Source organism: Aegilops tauschii, chromosome 6 (assembly GCF_002575655.3).
Source record: "Aegilops tauschii subsp. strangulata cultivar AL8/78 chromosome 6, Aet v6.0, whole genome shotgun sequence".
Taxonomy (NCBI): Eukaryota; Viridiplantae; Streptophyta; class Magnoliopsida; order Poales; family Poaceae; genus Aegilops; species Aegilops tauschii.
Genome location: NC_053040.3, coordinates 144,628,490 through 144,647,184, shown reverse-complemented (window position 1 = coordinate 144,647,184; position 18,695 = coordinate 144,628,490). Strand labels below are relative to the sequence as shown.

The 18,695-nt window shown below is 42.5% G+C and overlaps 1 protein-coding gene and 1 long non-coding RNA gene across 23 annotated transcripts; one reads left to right on the top strand and one right to left on the bottom strand.

The window, feature by feature from the left end:
- Positions 1 to 223: 223 nt before the first annotated feature.
- On the bottom strand, positions 224 to 781 carry LOC120966294 (uncharacterized). Its single transcript, XR_005759742.2, has 2 exons — positions 568 to 781; positions 224 to 440 (listed from the first exon to the last, which is right to left on the bottom strand). It is a non-coding gene; the product is annotated as an uncharacterized lncRNA (long non-coding RNA).
- A 1,940-nt stretch (positions 782 to 2,721) lies between these two features.
- LOC109774483 (uncharacterized) lies at positions 2,722 to 7,779 on the top strand. 22 transcript variants are annotated; one of them, XR_002235578.4, is made up of 9 exons: positions 2,722 to 3,103; positions 3,476 to 3,701; positions 4,066 to 4,156; positions 4,243 to 4,312; positions 4,908 to 4,965; positions 5,416 to 5,484; positions 5,780 to 5,865; positions 6,212 to 6,339; positions 7,379 to 7,779. XR_002235578.4 is itself a non-coding variant. In XM_073501217.1 (9 exons), the coding sequence occupies exons 2-5, from the start codon at positions 3,595 to 3,597 to the stop codon at positions 4,221 to 4,223; spliced, it is 237 nt and encodes a 78-aa protein (XP_073357318.1). In that variant the 5' UTR covers positions 2,722 to 3,103; positions 3,476 to 3,594; the 3' UTR covers positions 4,224 to 4,312; positions 4,908 to 4,965; positions 5,416 to 5,484; positions 6,115 to 6,339; positions 7,379 to 7,779. The 22 variants fall into 22 exon arrangements, 12 of the variants coding, with proteins under 12 accessions (XP_073357318.1, XP_073357309.1, XP_073357310.1 ...); XR_002235582.4 differs by having other exon boundaries at positions 7,366 to 7,779; XM_073501217.1 differs by lacking the exon at positions 5,780 to 5,865 and adding an exon at positions 3,928 to 3,980 and having other exon boundaries at positions 4,066 to 4,125; positions 4,207 to 4,312; positions 6,115 to 6,339.
- Positions 7,780 to 18,695: the final 10,916 nt, after the last annotated feature.

Genomic DNA, 18,695 nt, shown 5'->3' with positions numbered 1-18,695 from the left:
TCCGTCGGTTGTGTCGCTTGTCTCGGCTGACTAGGACGGACGGGGTCGAGCGAGGAGAAACGAATCAGGCCAAAAACGCAGCCCAGAAACCGATCCTACACTAAAGAAAACCTACCGACCGACCTGTATGAAATCGCAACGATAAACGAAAAAATTGCACAGCTCCACGTCACCGGTACGACCGAGGTTGGCAAAAAAAGCGCCCAACAAAAAAAAACAATAATTTGCTCTGTGATGACAAGTTTATTAAATCTTTCGCATCAATCAGTACATTTTGCAGCAACACTGGCACGTGTAGCGTTTGTCACAGAATTGGAGGTAACTTAAGTCCGCATTGTAGATACTGCCAAGTGCAAGGCAAAGCTCTCTGCACCTCTCGGTCGTAGTGTTACCGCCAAGCATGTACCTACACATATGTCTAATCCCACCTTCTTCAACACCTGCGCATGCAGATCGACACATGCATGAATTACTTTGGCATGCATCCCTGGTACCAAGTGTTGATCGATTTGAACGACCAACACCGAGATAAAAAAAAAGGTAGAATGAAAACTGACGTAGTATTACCTATATGGCCCTCGGATGCATGACAAGGCCAGTACTGCAAGGTAGACAAAGCAATCAGAAGTACAAAGCATAAAGCCTTTGTGTTGTTCATCCCCATGGTCACAAGCTAGCTAGCCTTTTCCTTGGTCTGGAGGTGTTCTTCTTCTTACGGCTAATGTGTGATGGTCGTGTCTCTTCTTATATAGAGGCAAAAACAAATCGTGTAGTATCAATCCCATTTTATTTTTCCTATTTTGATTCCTCGTGCATTGATGTTCTCTTGCGTATATAGTAGAAGGATATATACACAAATCGTGGACTGGAGTTGACTGTAGCCAATGTAATGTGGGACTATTGAAATATAGAAAGGTAATTAATGAGAAGGTAAATGAAAGGAACATTTTGGATATCATGCACGTTAGCTGCTACGTAGTACTTATCAAGCGGATAGCGATCCTGTAATTGGTGATCCACCCATCTGAAAAAACACCCAGTACTTAACCAAAATGATACTGTACGATTTCCCGTGCAGATTTTTACTTGGAGTAAAAGATATTATTTGTTGTAACTTTGATCAAAATTGCTTTGCGTACGACTCTTCTTATATGGATATACTCATGGTTGGCAGTGTGTTTCATACGGAAAGATACGATTTGATTTACCAAATATTATTCTTTTCTTGGTAGGGCTCATGTCACATGTAAGTTTTGTTTGTGGCCTTTCTATTTGTTCATTGTTGTGTTTATTCTTGTGCTTTCCTTGTCCGGGTCACTAGAACCGGAGGTCCGGCCAATTTGCCCCTTGATAAAAACCAAACTCAAACTCAAATTCAAATTGCAAGTCAAATTATAATTTCTTCAAACAGTAAAAAAATGTTGATAGTGTTGTAAATATTCACCAAGTAATTTTCATGATAATAGTAACATGAATTGAATTAATAAAATGCCCTTAACATCATTAAAACTGTACCAGCTGCACTAAGTTGAGCCATTTCAATTTAAAGAAATATTTAATCATTTTAAAATAAATTGAAACAATGTGTGCTAGCTTAATAGGTTGCCTACTATTTATGCGCTAAATATCACGTTCAACAAAAATCTCTTGGTATTAAATTAAAATGCAAAACAATGAAGAAAGAATAAAACAAAAAAAAAGAATAAAACAAAAAACTTGTCACTGTGCAACTGGGTTTGAGTAGCACAGGCCTAGCCCACCAGGAGGTCTTCTCCTTCCTCCTATTCAGCCGAGCACGGTGGACGCCCGTACGGCGTCCATGGCTGGACCAGCCACGGGGTAGCCATCCCGTGCCCCCTGGTTGATAAGGAGGCCACCCCCAACCCCCCTGCAAACCCTAGCACCATTTCCCCATTTCCCCGCGCCGTTTTCGCTCAATCTCGAGCTTCACAGAGAGAGCCACGGGCGCGCCATCGCCACCACTGTCGCCTGTGCGCCTAGCCACCGTCTCTACAAGCTCCACTGTCGTCCGCTACGTCGTCTACAACCACCCATTCGTGCTGGGAGCCCCTACATCGATCGCTGGATCGCCATGGTCTTCTTCCTCAACCCCGCTGGCGATTTTCTTCGAATTCGACGCCATCTGCTACTACTGGCCCTCGACAAGCATTTCTTGCGCTCCACGATAAGCTCCCGCTCGAAACCCCTCACTGCCACGTTCGTTTCTATGCCCGTAGCCGTCGTAGCGTAGGAGCCGAAGCTTATCGCCACAGTCGGCAAAGCTCACGCCTGAGCTTTGTACCGTGCTCCTGGGCTCCCCAGGAAGCCAACGCTGCCTCCCCCCTCCCCCCCCCCAGATCGTCATGTCGTGCTCCCTAGTGGCATTCGCCATCGCACCCGACTCCAACCAGTGCCTCCGCTCGACGTCGTTGACGTCTCCGGCCATCCCAGCCAATGTCAACACCACCATTCGACTCGGCATGGTGCCCGCATTCGAACATGCCCACACACACATCGAACCGTGCCCTGTGAACGTTTTTCTGGCGAAGTTGTGCGTCTCCGTCTCTGTTTTGGTCATTGGAGCTCCACCGCCCTGGGTCACTGCCATCTGGACCCTGGCCGGTAGGCCAGTTAATCTCTACTCCTAATGTCTTAGTTGATAGTCTTCGCGGTTAATTTTGGTCCCACCATTTTCGTCCGTTTTTTTTTGGTATTTTTAACGTTCCGTCCATCACCTCCCCTCCGTTGGTTTTACCGTCGCGACAGAACCCATGGACTCCCCCTGTCAATCCCTCGCTAGCCCTACCTCGTCTCCCGTCTCCAGTCGCAGCCGCCGCCACACCTGCCGACCCCTGCGCAGCACACCCACCCCTGCGCTCGGCCACAGCGGCGGCGGCGGCGGCCGCGGTCCGGCTCCAGCGCGCCGGCGGCCGCGACGGAGGCCCCGGAGGCGGTCGTCGGGGCGGGCGGCGCGAGGTGGGAGCCGATGGGCACGCGGGAGTACTACGACTACCGGCGGGCCATCTACGGCGACATCACGCACAAGGCCATCCTCGTCGACGCCGCCGGCACCCTCCTCGCCCCCACCGAGCCCATGGCCCAGGTCGGCCTACGCCCTTCCCCCATATACCGCAGCTCCAATTCATGTTCCTCTGTTTGTTTCGCTCGATTCTGCTGGCCGTTCCCATGGTTGACGGAGGCCGACATGTTTTCTATGCGGTGCACAAGCTGAGACAATGCGTGGCGTTTGGAACGACCTGATCCATGCTCCCGTAGCCCGTTCCATTCGTGTATGTTCGTAGATTCGGGTTGTGAGAACCTGGGCAGATTTGTTTCTGCTGTTCATTTCTGGGTTGTGTGGATTTGTTTCTCCATGCATAACGAATTACTGATAAAAATCTCCCTTTCCTCTGTTAATTGGATATGCATACGGTGGTTTGACTAATATGGCTTGGCGTTCTGAATGTTAATTCAGGTGTACAGAACAGTAGGCGATAAGTATGGGGTGAAGTACTCGGAGGATGATATCTTGATGAGGACCTCGAGGCCTCGGAGAGCCCCTCCGAACAAGACGCTCACGGGAGCTCTGCCTTGATGGGGAAAACAGCGGAGTTGGTGCAGTGGCGAATGTGGGCGGGGTCGGCCGTGGAGGGAGACTTGCTGGTCGGAGCAGCAGGAGCAAGAAGATTGAGGCGGTTCAGGTTTGTCTCTATCTTCCTCCCCCCTCTCTTTTCCCCCTTGTCTCATGGATGAGGTCGTTGGTGCACGCAAGGAGTGGGTCGAACACGAACCATAGCAAGAGCAAGGAGCTGCACGTGGTTCATGGTTTTCCTTTAGTTCCTCTCTCTCTAGATCTCTAGACGTGGGTCTTTTTGTCCATATACTGAACCATTAAGTTGTAAGTTCATGTTCTTTATATTTGTACAGATATTTAACTGCATTAGTGAATGTTCTGGGTCTGATACAGCAGCTAAGCTTAGGTGATTCCTCATGTTCTATGTGGATCGCATAGAAAATAGAAATCCTAATTTCTGAAAATAGACTGAATCATGTATATATTTGCAGGGCAAGACAAGAACATTAGTTGGATCCAAAGTATTGAGATTGCAGAGGACTCAACAAAGGGTCTGCACTTATTCTATAAATTCAGTATCAGGTTAGTGCCTCTGTTTAGTGATTATATAGAACTACCTTTTGAACTTGCAGAAACTGAATGCATATAAGAATGGAGGACCTTTACAGTTGATGCATGATGATGATCATCCACCGAGCAGCACATCATCTTGGAAAAGCAGATGCGAATTTCTGCTAGGTATGCTTCGGTTGTCCCTCCCATCAACTCTCTCAACTCCCAAACCATTAACCCCGTCCTGGTTGTTCCTATATTTTCTTTTTGTTTTGTTTTTACCAATGCACTTTTCTTGGCATGTTTTAGTGTGTTCCTTCCTACGGCCAGCTCGACCATTTGCTCTGCAGGGAGCTTTTTAGCTCAGAAGGAGCAAATAATTTGAGAATGCATTGGTCTTTTCTGCAATCTGTTGTACAGGGGGATCTTTCATGTTTTTCTGCAGTTCTTTCTTCTCTTTGGCAATTCATTTGGATTGTGTCTCTCTCAAGCTTGGGCATATTAGTTGTATGGTTGACTTTTTTTAGTAGCAGGGAGTAACTAAGTAGTTCACAAGCCAAGCATTTGTAAACTTTGATCATTTATTTGTGGAGAGTATATTTCTTTTTTTGCTCACCGTTTAGATATACATTTTTTGCTTGGCCTGCTGTATTTTCTTGAAGTAAACACTTTATTAGCTCTTTTACAGTTAAAAATGCATGCTTGCAAGTTGCAATATATAGCTGCTAATCTGATGCTCCAATCTTTAATTTGCTAATCTGATATTCAACTTTACTTTCAGGGATAAGCTGGTCAATGCAGGAAAATCTAAAGAAAGCGACTAAAATCAACATTTGAAGGTACATCCTGTATTACGTTACTGCAGAAATTAATATTGTGGTCTGTTATTGGGAATCATGAGTTTCCTGATAATGAGACCCATTAGTAAGGGTTTGTTCAGAAGGCACTGCCTATATAAATGTGATGTACTGATGTTTTGATCGATTGTCTCTTCACCTATCTGGATTACTTAGCTCGAGCAATTTACAGAATCTTATACTTTAATAAGTACAACATTATTAATTTTTGGAGTAGTAGAGTAGTCATATATAGGTATATAAAGTTAGTCATGATCAGATTCCTATATGTTATGTAGGTTCGGCATATCCTAAATAGTAGAGCATAAAATCGGTGCCATGAAATATTAATTTGAGAAAATTTAATTTACCATTTCTTTCATATGAACTTAAGGAGAAGGCGCTTATTTCATCGGCTAAGGTTTCTGTTGGTTACTTCTTTTCGTCCTTCAGTTCATCGAAAAATGAAGAGGATCATGCCTTTCTGTTGGAATTGCTTTTCTGGTTTAAGCAATCATTCAGGTTATTGAAACACTCTCATGCCTCTTTTGTTCAGTCATTACTAATGATGAGTGTCGTGTGTCTGATATGGTTTCATGAGAGTAATTACCAGTAGTGAGAGGGTTCAGATTAGGGATTACAAATATGAAGTAGATGCCTTATATATAGATGCCTAATGATTCAAAAACTAATACTTATCTCTAATCATCCTTACATGCATGCGAACTATCTCTCTTTTCAGACCCTCTCTCTGTTACACATTTGCATTAAAACAAAAAGTAAACGGGAAAACTTACTTTGGGTTCATATGGTGCAGACCAACAACAAGATGATTGTTAATGAAAGGTTTGGGTGTAGGTATACTCAAATCAAGGTCTAATTGTTTGGATGACTACTTTTCAGGTCTATGCCTTTAAGTAAAACTATGCATTTAATTATTGTTCTGTTGTGTTATTGATTTAACCGTTTTTATGTCAGCCAATTAGTTCTGAAGGATCCCACATCAGCTAATTTAGATCATGCTACTTTCGACCAAAAATTGCTTTCAGTGAGGCATGCCCTGAAGATGATACAATATCATTCCTCTTGGTGCCCGTGCTAATATAACTCTTATTTTGAAAAAAATAACAATTTCTTTGTATTTGGGAGCAGGATATTAGGTAGAAAAAAAACAATTTCTGGCGAGTTCTTTGTTGGTCTGCTCCACCTCCCTTGGCGCTTGACCTAGCAGATGTGTGTGCGTGTGCAGATCACCCATGCCTCCACTACGCCACCTGCTGTTGGATGGCACTGGCCGTCCAAGCATGTGGAACTGGAAGGACTGTCCGTCATGGCGGCACAGCTCATCTCAGAGGAGAAAAGACCAAGGTCCTGCAGGTAACATCCCATCAACTACCTGTCTACTAAATAGAAAGCTTCCATCTTGATGTAATTTTCTGGAGGTTAATCCTACTTGCTTGTTTGATAAACCTTGTCATATGCTTCATGTGAGGTTTCTTGTATTGGTAGCAGGCAATGAGTTACTATATATGATATCATATTCCAAATACAATTATTGAACTCTATCAGTTCAGCAGATCCTACATAAAAGGTGAAGTGAACAAACAGCATGCATTTGCTTTGGTTTATGGTTTTTTACAGCATCACTGAGTTTGCCAAAAGAAATTCGCCCAAAACAAACATCACGACACTCTGTTTTAGCCTAAACAGAAGTGGCTTTAGTTTATGACATCTCTGAATTTTGAGAATAGTAGGACAGGATCTGCAATTGCACTTTGCAAGTTTTACTGATTTCTTGTGCAAGATCCTAAAACAGTTTACCATTTGATCCCTAGATTTTCTTATATTGTTGAAGTTTCTATAAATATACAATATGTTTGGGGTTTATCTGTGTGCCTAGCATTGTGCAATAGTTATATTTTTCTTCAAGGACGGTGAAAGAGCTATAACTTATACCGATCTCCGATTCAAGTTCTTTTTTTGTATGGAGGGCACTGTAACTATCTCATGGTCAGAACATTGATCTTGTTAGTAATTAGTCTATATTATTTAGTTTCAAAAGAAAATTTCTCTTCAGTGAGAAGTTTCCATTTCTCTTGAGTGAGAAATTTCCGGAGGGCGGCGGTGTTGAAGGGACCCGCGGGCGCTGGCCAAGATCCCGATCGATGGACGCGCCTGGTCGCTGGAGCCAGATCACGCGTCGGCTTGGGGACACCTCGGGGATGTCCACAACAGTGCGGGATGGGGACCGAGCGTCGGGGCATGTCGCGGGTTCCGGTTGAGGGCTTGATCATATAACTGAATTATTATTGCTTGCTTTCTGACATTGTGACATTGAACACTAGAGCTGAATTGACTCTCTTCACAAGATTCACTTTGATACAGCCATTTTCTTAATGACAGTCTTCATGTGAAGGTTTCAAGTACTACATATAGGAGGAGGCAGGAGTGGCTGCAATCTTGCTACGAAATGACACTTACGGAGCTTCTTTACCTAACATGGCCAAGAAGTCCGCAAAATCCAGTGAGCGTAGAGTATGCCGGTTGGATACATATCTGCAGAGTGCATGTAGTGTGTGTGTCAGATATACAGTGGGAAAACACCACAATGCAAGTGTCAGATCCTGTTCTTGATGCAATTTTGCGACTCTATTCTGGACTGTAAGCAATTGGTTGAAGTTCAGCTGAAACTCAGATCAGTCTTGTGGCTCTTCTGTACCTATATGCCTAGATTATTTGCTAATGGTATATGAACGATATCTTCCTGTATAGGATGATCAATTGCCAGGAATAGAAAGACTATGGTTATGATTTTTATCATGTTTTTGTGATTAGCTTCCTGGTAGACTGGACTTCCAGTTATCCGCTAGACTAAATAATTTCTAGCTATTTTTTAACTATTGATTAGTACACACAGATGAATTATGTTTGTCTCAAAATGCAACACATTTCTTGGATGCCTTGACTGTATGCATACTTGTGTTATATGTGATGCGCTCATGATATATGCTAGATGGTGTCTTCCTTTTTATAGCTTGATTAGATGCAACTGTGGACGTTTAATTATAACTAGACATGGTGGCGAGCTCCGCCGCGCCCCGCGAAAGAACTGTAGTTTGTGGGAGACGTAGTTTGTGGGAGACTTCAGGTGGCCTGGTCCTTACAGCATCGTTGGGGGCCTGATTTTCTGTGTGGCTGGTAGCTTGTCTATTTTTTCATGGGAACGATCAAAATGAGTTGTATGCTGCTAACTCTGGACGGGAAAATACATGGATGAACCCAAGTACATCTGCACCCACTTCGAAAGACACCTTTATAAGTTAAAAAAAAATCTGAAAATTGTTGCACATGTACAGCTTCACATTCTATGTGTGCACCAAAAGTTTTGAAGGATTTTTTTTCATGTGCAAATAAGACAAAAAAACTGTCTCATGGAACACTATTTTCAACCATTGAAATTTGTCTTTTTTGTGGAGGCAAAATAAAATGATGTATTTTTACAAAAGTTTGTGTCGCGCACATATTTTTGCAGAGCTGTAGACGAGATTTTTTTTTGGAATTATTTATAACATTTAAAAATGCGTTTAACATGCATTTCTAAGAGATGGATGCATATAGACCTAACAGGCGGTGGTGGATTGACACGAATAGGGGCAGGGGGGGTTCAAGGCAGAGAGCGTGGTGGTTGGCGGGATACTCCTCCTTGGCGGTCCATGGGGAAATATGGCGTGAAGGAGATAGGGTGTCATGGGGAAGATGATATGGGCATCATTTGGTTTTAAAGGAGAGGGTTCTAGCGAGCAATGTCCCGCTTCGGCGGGATACCGAGCAGGAAGAGGAGGGTCCACCAAAAAAGAGAAGGGCTCATCATGGGATGGTTATTTTTTTTGTGCTGGGCCAGTGTGTTGAAGATAACATGGCGGACCACCATATTCCTCTCACACATATGGTCTGGATTTGGGATAGCATGAACTGTCCAGACGGTTGAATTTTGAGAAGCCCGCTAGGCAACCGTTTCACGTCCGAACATGGTCGGGCGTACAAGAGAGAAATGAGCGTCGGACTTGGAGACGACCCTAATCATTTGTTCAATTCATTTATATACATCATAGCCCGTAGCAACGCACGGGCACTCTTCTAGTTTAGGCCTAATGGCCCACTGCCATGTGGGGCCCTTCCACTAATTAGCTTAACTAATACAATAATTAAAATCAGTTTAGCCAATGTTACTGACTGTTCACTACTTCAGGATGCTGCTAACGCGACACTACGATCAGAGACACTTTGATGAAACTGTGTGCGATACAATAATCGCAAACAGTGGTGTAAAAAACCCGTCAAAATAGGTGCAAAAGGTTTGCAATGACGGATGCATCAAACACGGTTCAGATTTTAGTTGCGTGTGCAATACGGGCATACGGTTCAGTTCAACTAACTGTTTGTGATGAGGAAGAACAAAAGAAACTGGCAACCAGATGAAGGTGTGTGCGATATACAGCATATGGTTCACTCGGATGAACTGTTTGTGATTAGGAAACACAAAAGAAACGGTCAGCCAGATCAAGGTCTGTGTGATATATGGCATGCGGTTCACTCGGATGAACTGTTTGTGTTGAGACAAGAGAACAGAAACGGTTCAATATAACAAGATGTGTGTGATACGCGGCAAACAGGTCTGTAATCAGAAATGTGTGCGAAGACCGATAATAACACAGACAATTGCTTCTAATAACACGTATGTGATATGCTTTGTCTACACAACATCTATCGGCCATTGGGCGGCGGGCGGTCATCCGGGTACGCAATAAGGATACGAAGAAGTATCCTATATCAGCAAGGACTAGTTGTTTCACCAATAGCTCATCTAAGAGAACTCTCAAGTTAACTATGCTTAGGCTGGAGCAGCCATCAGATGGGTGACTAGATGGGAAGTTGTCTTGACGTTAAATTATCTGATGGGATGGGTCATACAGGTCAAATTAAATGACCTCTATGATCCATCCTATCAGTTAAATTAACCTCGAGGTCTTTGTTTTTTTTAACACATGTTAAATAAGGTCTACCGCATTACTTTTTGACAATGTGCGATACGTGGCATACAGTTGATCCATCCGACCTGTTTGTGATGGAATAAGCCATGTGTGTTGTGGGAAAACACTTGCTAGTATACAACCGTTTGCGATTGATGAATTCATCACCGACGGGTTCCCTAGTGTGGTCTGTGTTCATCTGATCATCATCTACTTCTTGTGCTAGCTCGATGTTCCTTATATGCTAAGTTTCCATTAATTGATGGCATTTTATGAACACGCCACCGTTTCCCGCCATTTCCTCACCTGTTTCCCGTCACCCAGCGATATTGCACATAAACCTAGGCGGCGCGCGACGCACGGAGGCAACAAGCGCAGCCTGTAGCACATCCACCTTTCCCAAGCATGCCAACCCACCAAAGCGCCGCCTCTGCCATCAATCTCGTCAACGAGGAAAACGAGCAGGCGCCATGGCCCGTCGAGGCCGAGGCGCTCCCCAGCAACGCGATGGACGACGTCGTGATGCGCGTCATCGCCAGGGTTGAGCAGACCCTTGGCGCATGGCGCTTCAGCGCTGCGGATCAAGATAGGCATGTCAACGCTGTCAGCGCCAAGAGGCTGCAGCTCGCCACACAACATGATCGATGGCGCGGCGCAGAGCAAGCTAGGTGTGTCCACGCCGATAGACTGCGGCTCGCCGCACGACAAGAGGCGCGACGTGCCGCACAACAAGAGCGGATCCATCGGCGCTTGGCTGCTGTCGACAGGGCGTCGCAGCTGGATACACATCCCGTCAATACCCCCATTCCTCGCCAGGAGGGGGCAGAGGCCCTCTGCGTCGTACTTGTACCAGAGGCCGGCTGCGACGTACTTGCACCGTTCACATGGGTTGTGCCGTTCGCCTTGTGTGCGGCCCGCTCGATGCCAACGCGCTGGTTGGTAGGCTCAACCGCCTCCTTGGCCCAGGTGTCCACCGGGGCGCAGTAGAGGAACATGGCCGTCGCATCCTCGAGCTGATGATCTCCGATGAAATAGCCAACTTGGAGCTCGAGATCGCGCTCCAGATGTACCGCGAGCGTGCGCTTGGACGAACGCATGCACGAGTTCTTGCAGAGCCAAGAGCTACCGTAGGCAAGGGCTGCTGGTCATGTGATGACCCACAAGTATAGGGGATCTATCGTAGTCCTTTCGATAAGTAAAAGTGCCGAACCCAACGAGGAGCAGAAGGAAATGACAAGCGGTTTTCAGTAAGGTATTCTCTGCAAGCACTGAAATTATCGGTAACAGATAGTTTTGTGATAAGGTAATTTGTAACGGGTAACAAGTAACAAAAGTAAATAAGGTGCAGCAAGATGGCCCAATCCTTTTTGTAGCAAAGGACAAGCCTGGACAAACTCTTATATGAAGGAAAACGCTCCCGAGGACACATGGGAATTATCGTCAAGCTAGTTTTCATCACGCTCATATGATTCACGTTCGTTACTTTGATAATTTGGTATGTTGGTGGACCGGTGCTTGGGTGCTGCCCTTTCTTGGACAAGCATCCCACTTATGATTAACCCCTATTGCAAGCATCCACAACTAAAAGAGAAGTATTAAGATAAACCTAACCATAGCATGAAACATATGGATCCAAATCAGCCCCTTACGAAGCAACTCATAAACTAGGGTTTAAGCTTCTGTCACTCTAGCAACCCATCATCTACTTATTACTTCCCAATGCCTTCCTCTAGGCCCAAATAATGATGGAGTGTCATGTAGTCGACGTTCACATAACACCACTAGAGGAAAGACAACATACATCTCATCAAAATATCTAACGAATACCAAATTCACATGACTACTTATAGCAAGACTTCTCCCATGTCCTCAGGAACAAACGTAACTACTCATAAATCATGTTCATGATCATAATCAGAGGGGTATTAATATGCATAATAGATCTGAACATATGATCTTCCACCAAATAAACCAACTAGCATCAACTACAAGGAGTAATCAACACTACTAGCAACCCACAGGTACCAATCTGAGGCTTTGGGACAAAGATTGGATACAAGAGATGAACTATGGTTTGAGAGGAGATGGTGCCGATGAAGATGTTGATGGAGATTGACCCCCTCCCGATGAGAGGATCGTTGGTGATGACGATGGCGATGATTTCCCCCTCCCGGAGGGAAGTTTCCCCGGCAGAACAGCTCTGCCGGAGCCCTAGATTGGTTCCGCCAAGGTTCCACCTCATGGCGGCGGAGTTTCTTCCCGAAAGCTTGCTTATGATTTTTTCCAGGGTAAATGACTTCATATAGCAGAAGATGGGCACCGGAGGCCTGCCAGGGGGCCCACGAGGCAGGGGCATGCCCAGGGGGGTAGGGCGCGCCCCCACCCTCGTGGCCAGGGTGTGGGCCCCCTCTGGTACTTTCTTCGCTCAGTATTTTTCATTAATTCCAAAAATGACTTCCGTGAAGTTTCAGGACTTTTGGAGTTGTGCAGAATAGGTCTATAATATTTGCTCCTTTTCCAGCCCAGAATTCCAGTTGTCGGCATTCTCCCTCTTCATGTAAACCTTGTAAAATAAGAGAGAATATGCATAAGTATTGTGACATAACGTGTAATAACAGCCCATAATGCAATAAATATCGATATAAAAGCATGATGCAAAATGGACGTATCAACTCCCCCAAGCTTAGACCTCGCTTGTCCTCAAGCGGAAGCCGATAACGATAAATATGTCCACATGTTTAGAGATAGAGGTGTCGATAAAATAAAGTACGTACATGAGGGCATCATGATCATTCTTATAACAACAACATATATGGATATTGTCATATTATTTCTTATGCTCAAGTAATAATCTATTCACAACGTCAAGTATGAATCAGAAACTTCATTGAGAACCAACAAACTATAATCTCAGTCATTGAAGCAATTGCAATTTATCATAACATCGGAAAGAGTCAATATAAGAGCTTTTCAGCAAGTCCACATACTCAACTATCATTTAGTCTTTCACAATTGCTAACACTCACGCAATACTTATGGGTATGGAGTTTTAATCGGACACAGAGAAAGATAGGGGCTTATAGTGTTGCCTCCCAACCTTTTACCTCAAGGGTAATGTCAACAATAATAATTCATGCTAACTTACATCCAATTGGATATATATATATATATATCAGGATCTTTCCAACACAATGTGCTTGCCAAAGGATAAAATGTAAAAAGGAAAGGTGAAGATCACCATGACTCTTACATAAGGTAAAAGTAAAAGATAGGCCCTTCGGAGAGGGAAGCAGAGGTTGTCATGTGCTTTTAAGGTTGGATGCATGAAATCTTAATGCAAAAGAACGTCACTTTATATTGCCACTTGTGATATGAACCTTTATTATGCAGTCCGTCGCTTTTATTGCTTCCATATCACAAGATCGTATAAAGTTTATTTTCTCCACACTAATAGATCATACTCCCTCCGTTTCTAAATATAAGTCTTTCTAGAGATTGCACCAAGTGACTACATACGGAGCAAAATGAATGAATCTACACTCTAAAATATGTCTACATACATCTGTATGTTGTATTCCATTTGAAATGTCTAAAAAGACTTATATTTAGGAACGGAGGGAGTACATATTTAGAAAGCAATTTTTATTGCAAGCAACATGACAACTTACTTGAAGGATCTTACTCAATCCATAAGTAGATATGATGGACTCTCATGGCAAAACTGGGTTAAAGGATATTCGGAAGCACAAGTAGTATCTCTACTTGGTGCAAAGAATTTGGCTAGCATGAGGGGGAAAGGCAAGCTCAACATGTTGGATGATCCATGACAATATACTTTATTTCAGATATAAGAAAACATAACCCATTACGTTGTCTTCCTTGTCCAACATCAACTCTTTAGCATGTCATACTTTAACGAGTGCTCACAATCATAAAAGATGTCCAAGATAGTATATTTATATGTGAAAACCTCTCTTTCTTTATTACTTCCTATTAATTGCAACGATGACCAAAACTATGTTTGTCAACTTTCAACAACTTTTATTCATCATAGGCTTTATATGTGAATTCATTACTCTCCATAAGATCAATATGATCTCTTTATTTCTTTTTATTCTTTCTCTTTTCTTTCAAGATCAAAGCAAGATAATCAAGCCCTTGACTCAACACTAATCTTTATTATATGTAGCTCACGGACTCGGTTACATAGAAGGATCATAAGGCAAAACTCAAAACTAAATCACACTAAAACTTTATTCTATAGATCAGGATATTACCAAAAGGATCGAACTAAGAAAAAGGGTAAAGATAGGAGTGTGATGGTGATACGATACCAGGGCACCTCCCCCAAGCTTGGCAATTGCCAAGGGGAGTGCCCATACCCATGTGATTATGTCTCCTTCTTTGGAGGTGATGAGGATGGTGATGATGAAGATAATTGTGCCCTCAGCTTTTTCATATTGTACTCAAGAAGAGCAATTTCCTCCTTTAAATCATCGACCTCCGACTCCAGCTTCAAGATCTTGTCACATAAATCTCCTTTGCTTTTCTGCCGAAAACGAGAAGGAATAGATCGGTTGTTAGACAGTTTAGCCCTCTTAGGAAGACTAGACTTCTTGAACTTCACGTGCATATCCCCAGGTTGAGGTAAAGGGACATCCTCCTCCTCCGAACTTGAATCATTGATCCTCATCAAATGAGCATCCTCCTCATCATACGTAGTTCGACCACAAGGAGATAGATCCCCATAGCTCTTTGGGTCAGCAACGAGATGTGAGATATAGCTCTCTCCGTCAGAATGCTGAGATGACATCTTGCTCCAAACCTGCTACAGAAACAACTCGAAACAAAAACAGATGATACTTGCGTGATACGAGGGTCAAAACCTTCGGGAGATTATATAATGAATTTTTTACCGACCAAAAGAAGTATCGTGCAAGAAAATGGAGTCCGGAGAGCGCAGGAGGTGCCCACGAGGCAGGGGCGCGCCCAGGGGGGTAGGGCGCGCCCTCCACCCTCGTGGAAGCCTCGTGTCCTTCCGGGACTACTTCTTATTTTCCTATTTTCTTAAATATTCCAAAACGGAGAAAAATTGCCATTAGAACTGTTTTGGGGTCGGTTTACTTACCGTACCACATACCTATTCCTTTTCAGAGTCTGAAACGTTATGGAAAGTGTCCCTTATGTATTCCTCCGGGGTTACAATTTCAATAATATTAGTTTCAACATTTATGGGATTACCTGAGATATAATGTTTGATTCTTTGACCGTTCACCACCTTCGGATTTGTGCCTTCAAAGTTGTTGATTTTTATGGCACCGGAACGATAGACCTCTTTGATAACGTAAGGACCTTTCCATTTAGAGAGAAGTTTTCCTGCAAAAAATCTTAAGCGAGAGTTGAATAGCAACACATAATCACCTACATTAAACTCACGCTTTTGTATCCTTTTGTCATGCCATCTTTTAACTTTTTCTTTAAACAGTTTAGCATTCTCATAGGCTTGGGTTCTCCATTCATCAAGTGAGCTAATGTCAAATAACTTCTTCTCACCGGCAAGTTTGAAATCATAATTGAGCTCTTTAATGGCCCAATATGCCTTATGTTCTAGTTCGAGAGGTAAGTGCCATGCTTTTCCATAAACCATTTTATACGGAGACATACCCATAGGATTTTTATATGCAGTTCTATAGGCCCATAATGCATCATCAAGTTTCATGGACCAATTCTTTCTAGATCTATTAACAGTCTTTTGCAAAATTAATTTGAGTTCTCTGTTACTCAACTCTACTTGACCACTAGACTGCGGGTGATATGGAGATGCAATTCTATGATTAACATCATACTTAGCAAGCATTTTACGAAAAGCACCATGAATAAAATGTGAACCACCATCAGTCATTAAATACCTAGGGACTCCAAACCTCGGAAAAATAACTTCTTTAAGCATCTGAATAGAGGTGTTGTGATCAGCACTACTAGTTGGAATAGCTTCTACCCACTTAGTAACGTAATCAATAGCAACTAAAATATGTGTATACCCGTTAGAGGAAGGAAACGGTCCCATATAATCAAAGCCCCAAACATGAAATGGTTCAATAACGAGTGAATAATTCATAGGCATTTCTTGACGTCTACTAATATTACCAATTCTTTGACATTCATCACAAGATAAGACAAACTTACGGGCATCCTTGAAGAGAGTAGGCCAATAAAAACCGGATTGCAATACCTTATGTGCAGTTCTATCTCCAGCGTGGTGTCCTCCATAAGCTTCGGAGTGACACTTGCGTAGGATCTGTTCCTGTTCATGCTCAGGTATACAACGTCTAATAACACCATCTACTCCTTCTTTATAAAGATGTGGGTCATCCCAGAAGTAATGTCTTAAATCATAGAAAAACTTTTTGTTCTGCTGGTATGTGAAACTAGGTGGTATGAATTTAGCAACAATGTAATTAGCATAATCAGCATACCATGGAGCAGTACGAGAAGTATTTATGACAGCTAATTGTTCATCAGGAAAGCTATCATCAATAGGTAGTGGGTCATCAAGAACATTCTCTAACCTAGACAAGTTGTCTGCAACAGGGTTCTCAGCTCCCTTTTTATCAGTAATATGCAGATCAAATTCTTGTAGCAAGAGAACCCATCTAATAAGTCTAGGTTTAGCATCTTTCTTTTCCATAAGATATTTAATAGCAGCATGATCAGTGTGAACAGTTACTTTAGAATCAACAATATAAGGTCTGAACTTATCACAAGCAAATACAACTGCTAAAAATTCTTTTTCAGTAGTAGCATAATTTCTCCGGGCATTGTCTATAGTTTTACTAGCATATTGAATAACATTTAATTTCTTATCAACTCTTTGTCCTAGAACAACACCTACAACATAATCACTAGCATCACACATAATTTCAAAGAGTAAATTCCAATCAGGTGGCTGAACAATAGGTGCAGAAATCAATGCTTTCTTAACTATTTCAAATGCTTCCACACAATCATCATCAAACACAAAAGGTATATCTTTTTGTAATAGGTTAGTCAGAGGCCGAGAAATTTTTGAGAAGTCCTTAATGAACCTCCTATAAAAACCGGCATGACCAAGGAAACTTCTTATACCTTTGATGTCCTTGGGACACAGCATCTTTTCAATGGCATCAACTTTAGCTTTATCAACTTCAATACCTCTTTCTGAAATTTTATGCCCCAAGACATTGCCTTCGTTAACCATAAAGTGGCATTTCTCCCAATTCAAGACAAGATTAGTTTCTTCACATCTCTGCAAAACTCGATCCAGGTTGCTCAAGCAATCATCAAAAGAGGATCCATAAACAGAGAAATCATCCATGAAAACCTCACAAATCTTTTCACAAAAGTCAGAGAATATAGCCATCATGCAGCTTTGAAAGGTAGCAGGTGCATTACATAAACCAAAAGGCATACGTCTATAAGCAAAGGTACCAAAAGGGCAAGTAAAAGTGGTCTTTTCTTGATCCTCAGCTGACACAGGTATTTGAGAGAAACCGGAGTAACCATCTAGAAAGCAAAAATGTGTATGTTTGGATAATCTTTCTAGCATTTGATCAATGAAAGGCAAAGGGTAATGATCTTTTTTAGTAGCTTCATTTAATTTGCGGAAATCAATTACCATCCTATAACCTGTAATAATTCTTTGCGGAATCAATTCATCTTTATCATTAGGAACGGCAGTAATACCTCCCTTCTTAGGGACACAATGGACAGGACTTACCCACTGACTATCAGCAACGGGATAAATTATACCTGCTTCAAGGAGCTTTAATATTTCCTTTCTTACCACTTCTTTCATCTTAGGATTTAGCCGTCGTTGGTGATCAATAACTGGTTTGGCATCTTTCTCCAAATTTATTTTGTGTTGACATAGAGTGGGACTAATGCCCTTAAGATCATCAAGAGTATATCCAATAGCAGCACGGTGCTTCTTCAGAGTTTTTAATAATTTCTTTTCTTCATGCTCTGAAAGGTTAGCACTAATAATAACAGGATATATCTTCTTTTCATCAAGATAAGCATATTTAAGAGTATCAGGTAATGGTTTAAGCTCAAACACGGGATCACCCTTGGGTGGAGGAGGATCCCCTAGGATTTCAGTAGGCAAGTCGTGTTTCAGAATAGGTCCATGTTTAAAGAATACTTCATCTATTTCCCTTCTTTCATTCATAAACGTATCATTTTCATGGTCTAGCAAATATTGTTCTAAAGGATCACTAGGAGGCACGGCAATAGAAGCAAGACCAATAATTTCATCTTTACTAGGCAATTCCTCATCACGGGGTTGTCTACTAAATTTAGCAAAATTAAACTCATGAGACATATCACCCAAACCAATAGCAACGACATCCTTTTCGCAGTCTATCCTAGCATTAACAGTGTTCAAGAACGGTCTACCAAATATAATGGGACAAAAGCTATCTTGTGGGGAACCAAGAACAAGAAAATCAGCAGGATATTTAACCTTCCCACACAAGACTTCAACATCTCTAACAATCCCAATCGGTGAAATAGTATCTCTATTGGCAAGCTTAATTGGAACATCAATTTCTTCTATCTCAGCAGGTGCAATATCATGCATAATTTCTTTGTATAAGGAATGAGGTATTGCACTTGCACTAGCACCCATATCACATAAGCCATGATAACAATGATCTCCTATTTTAA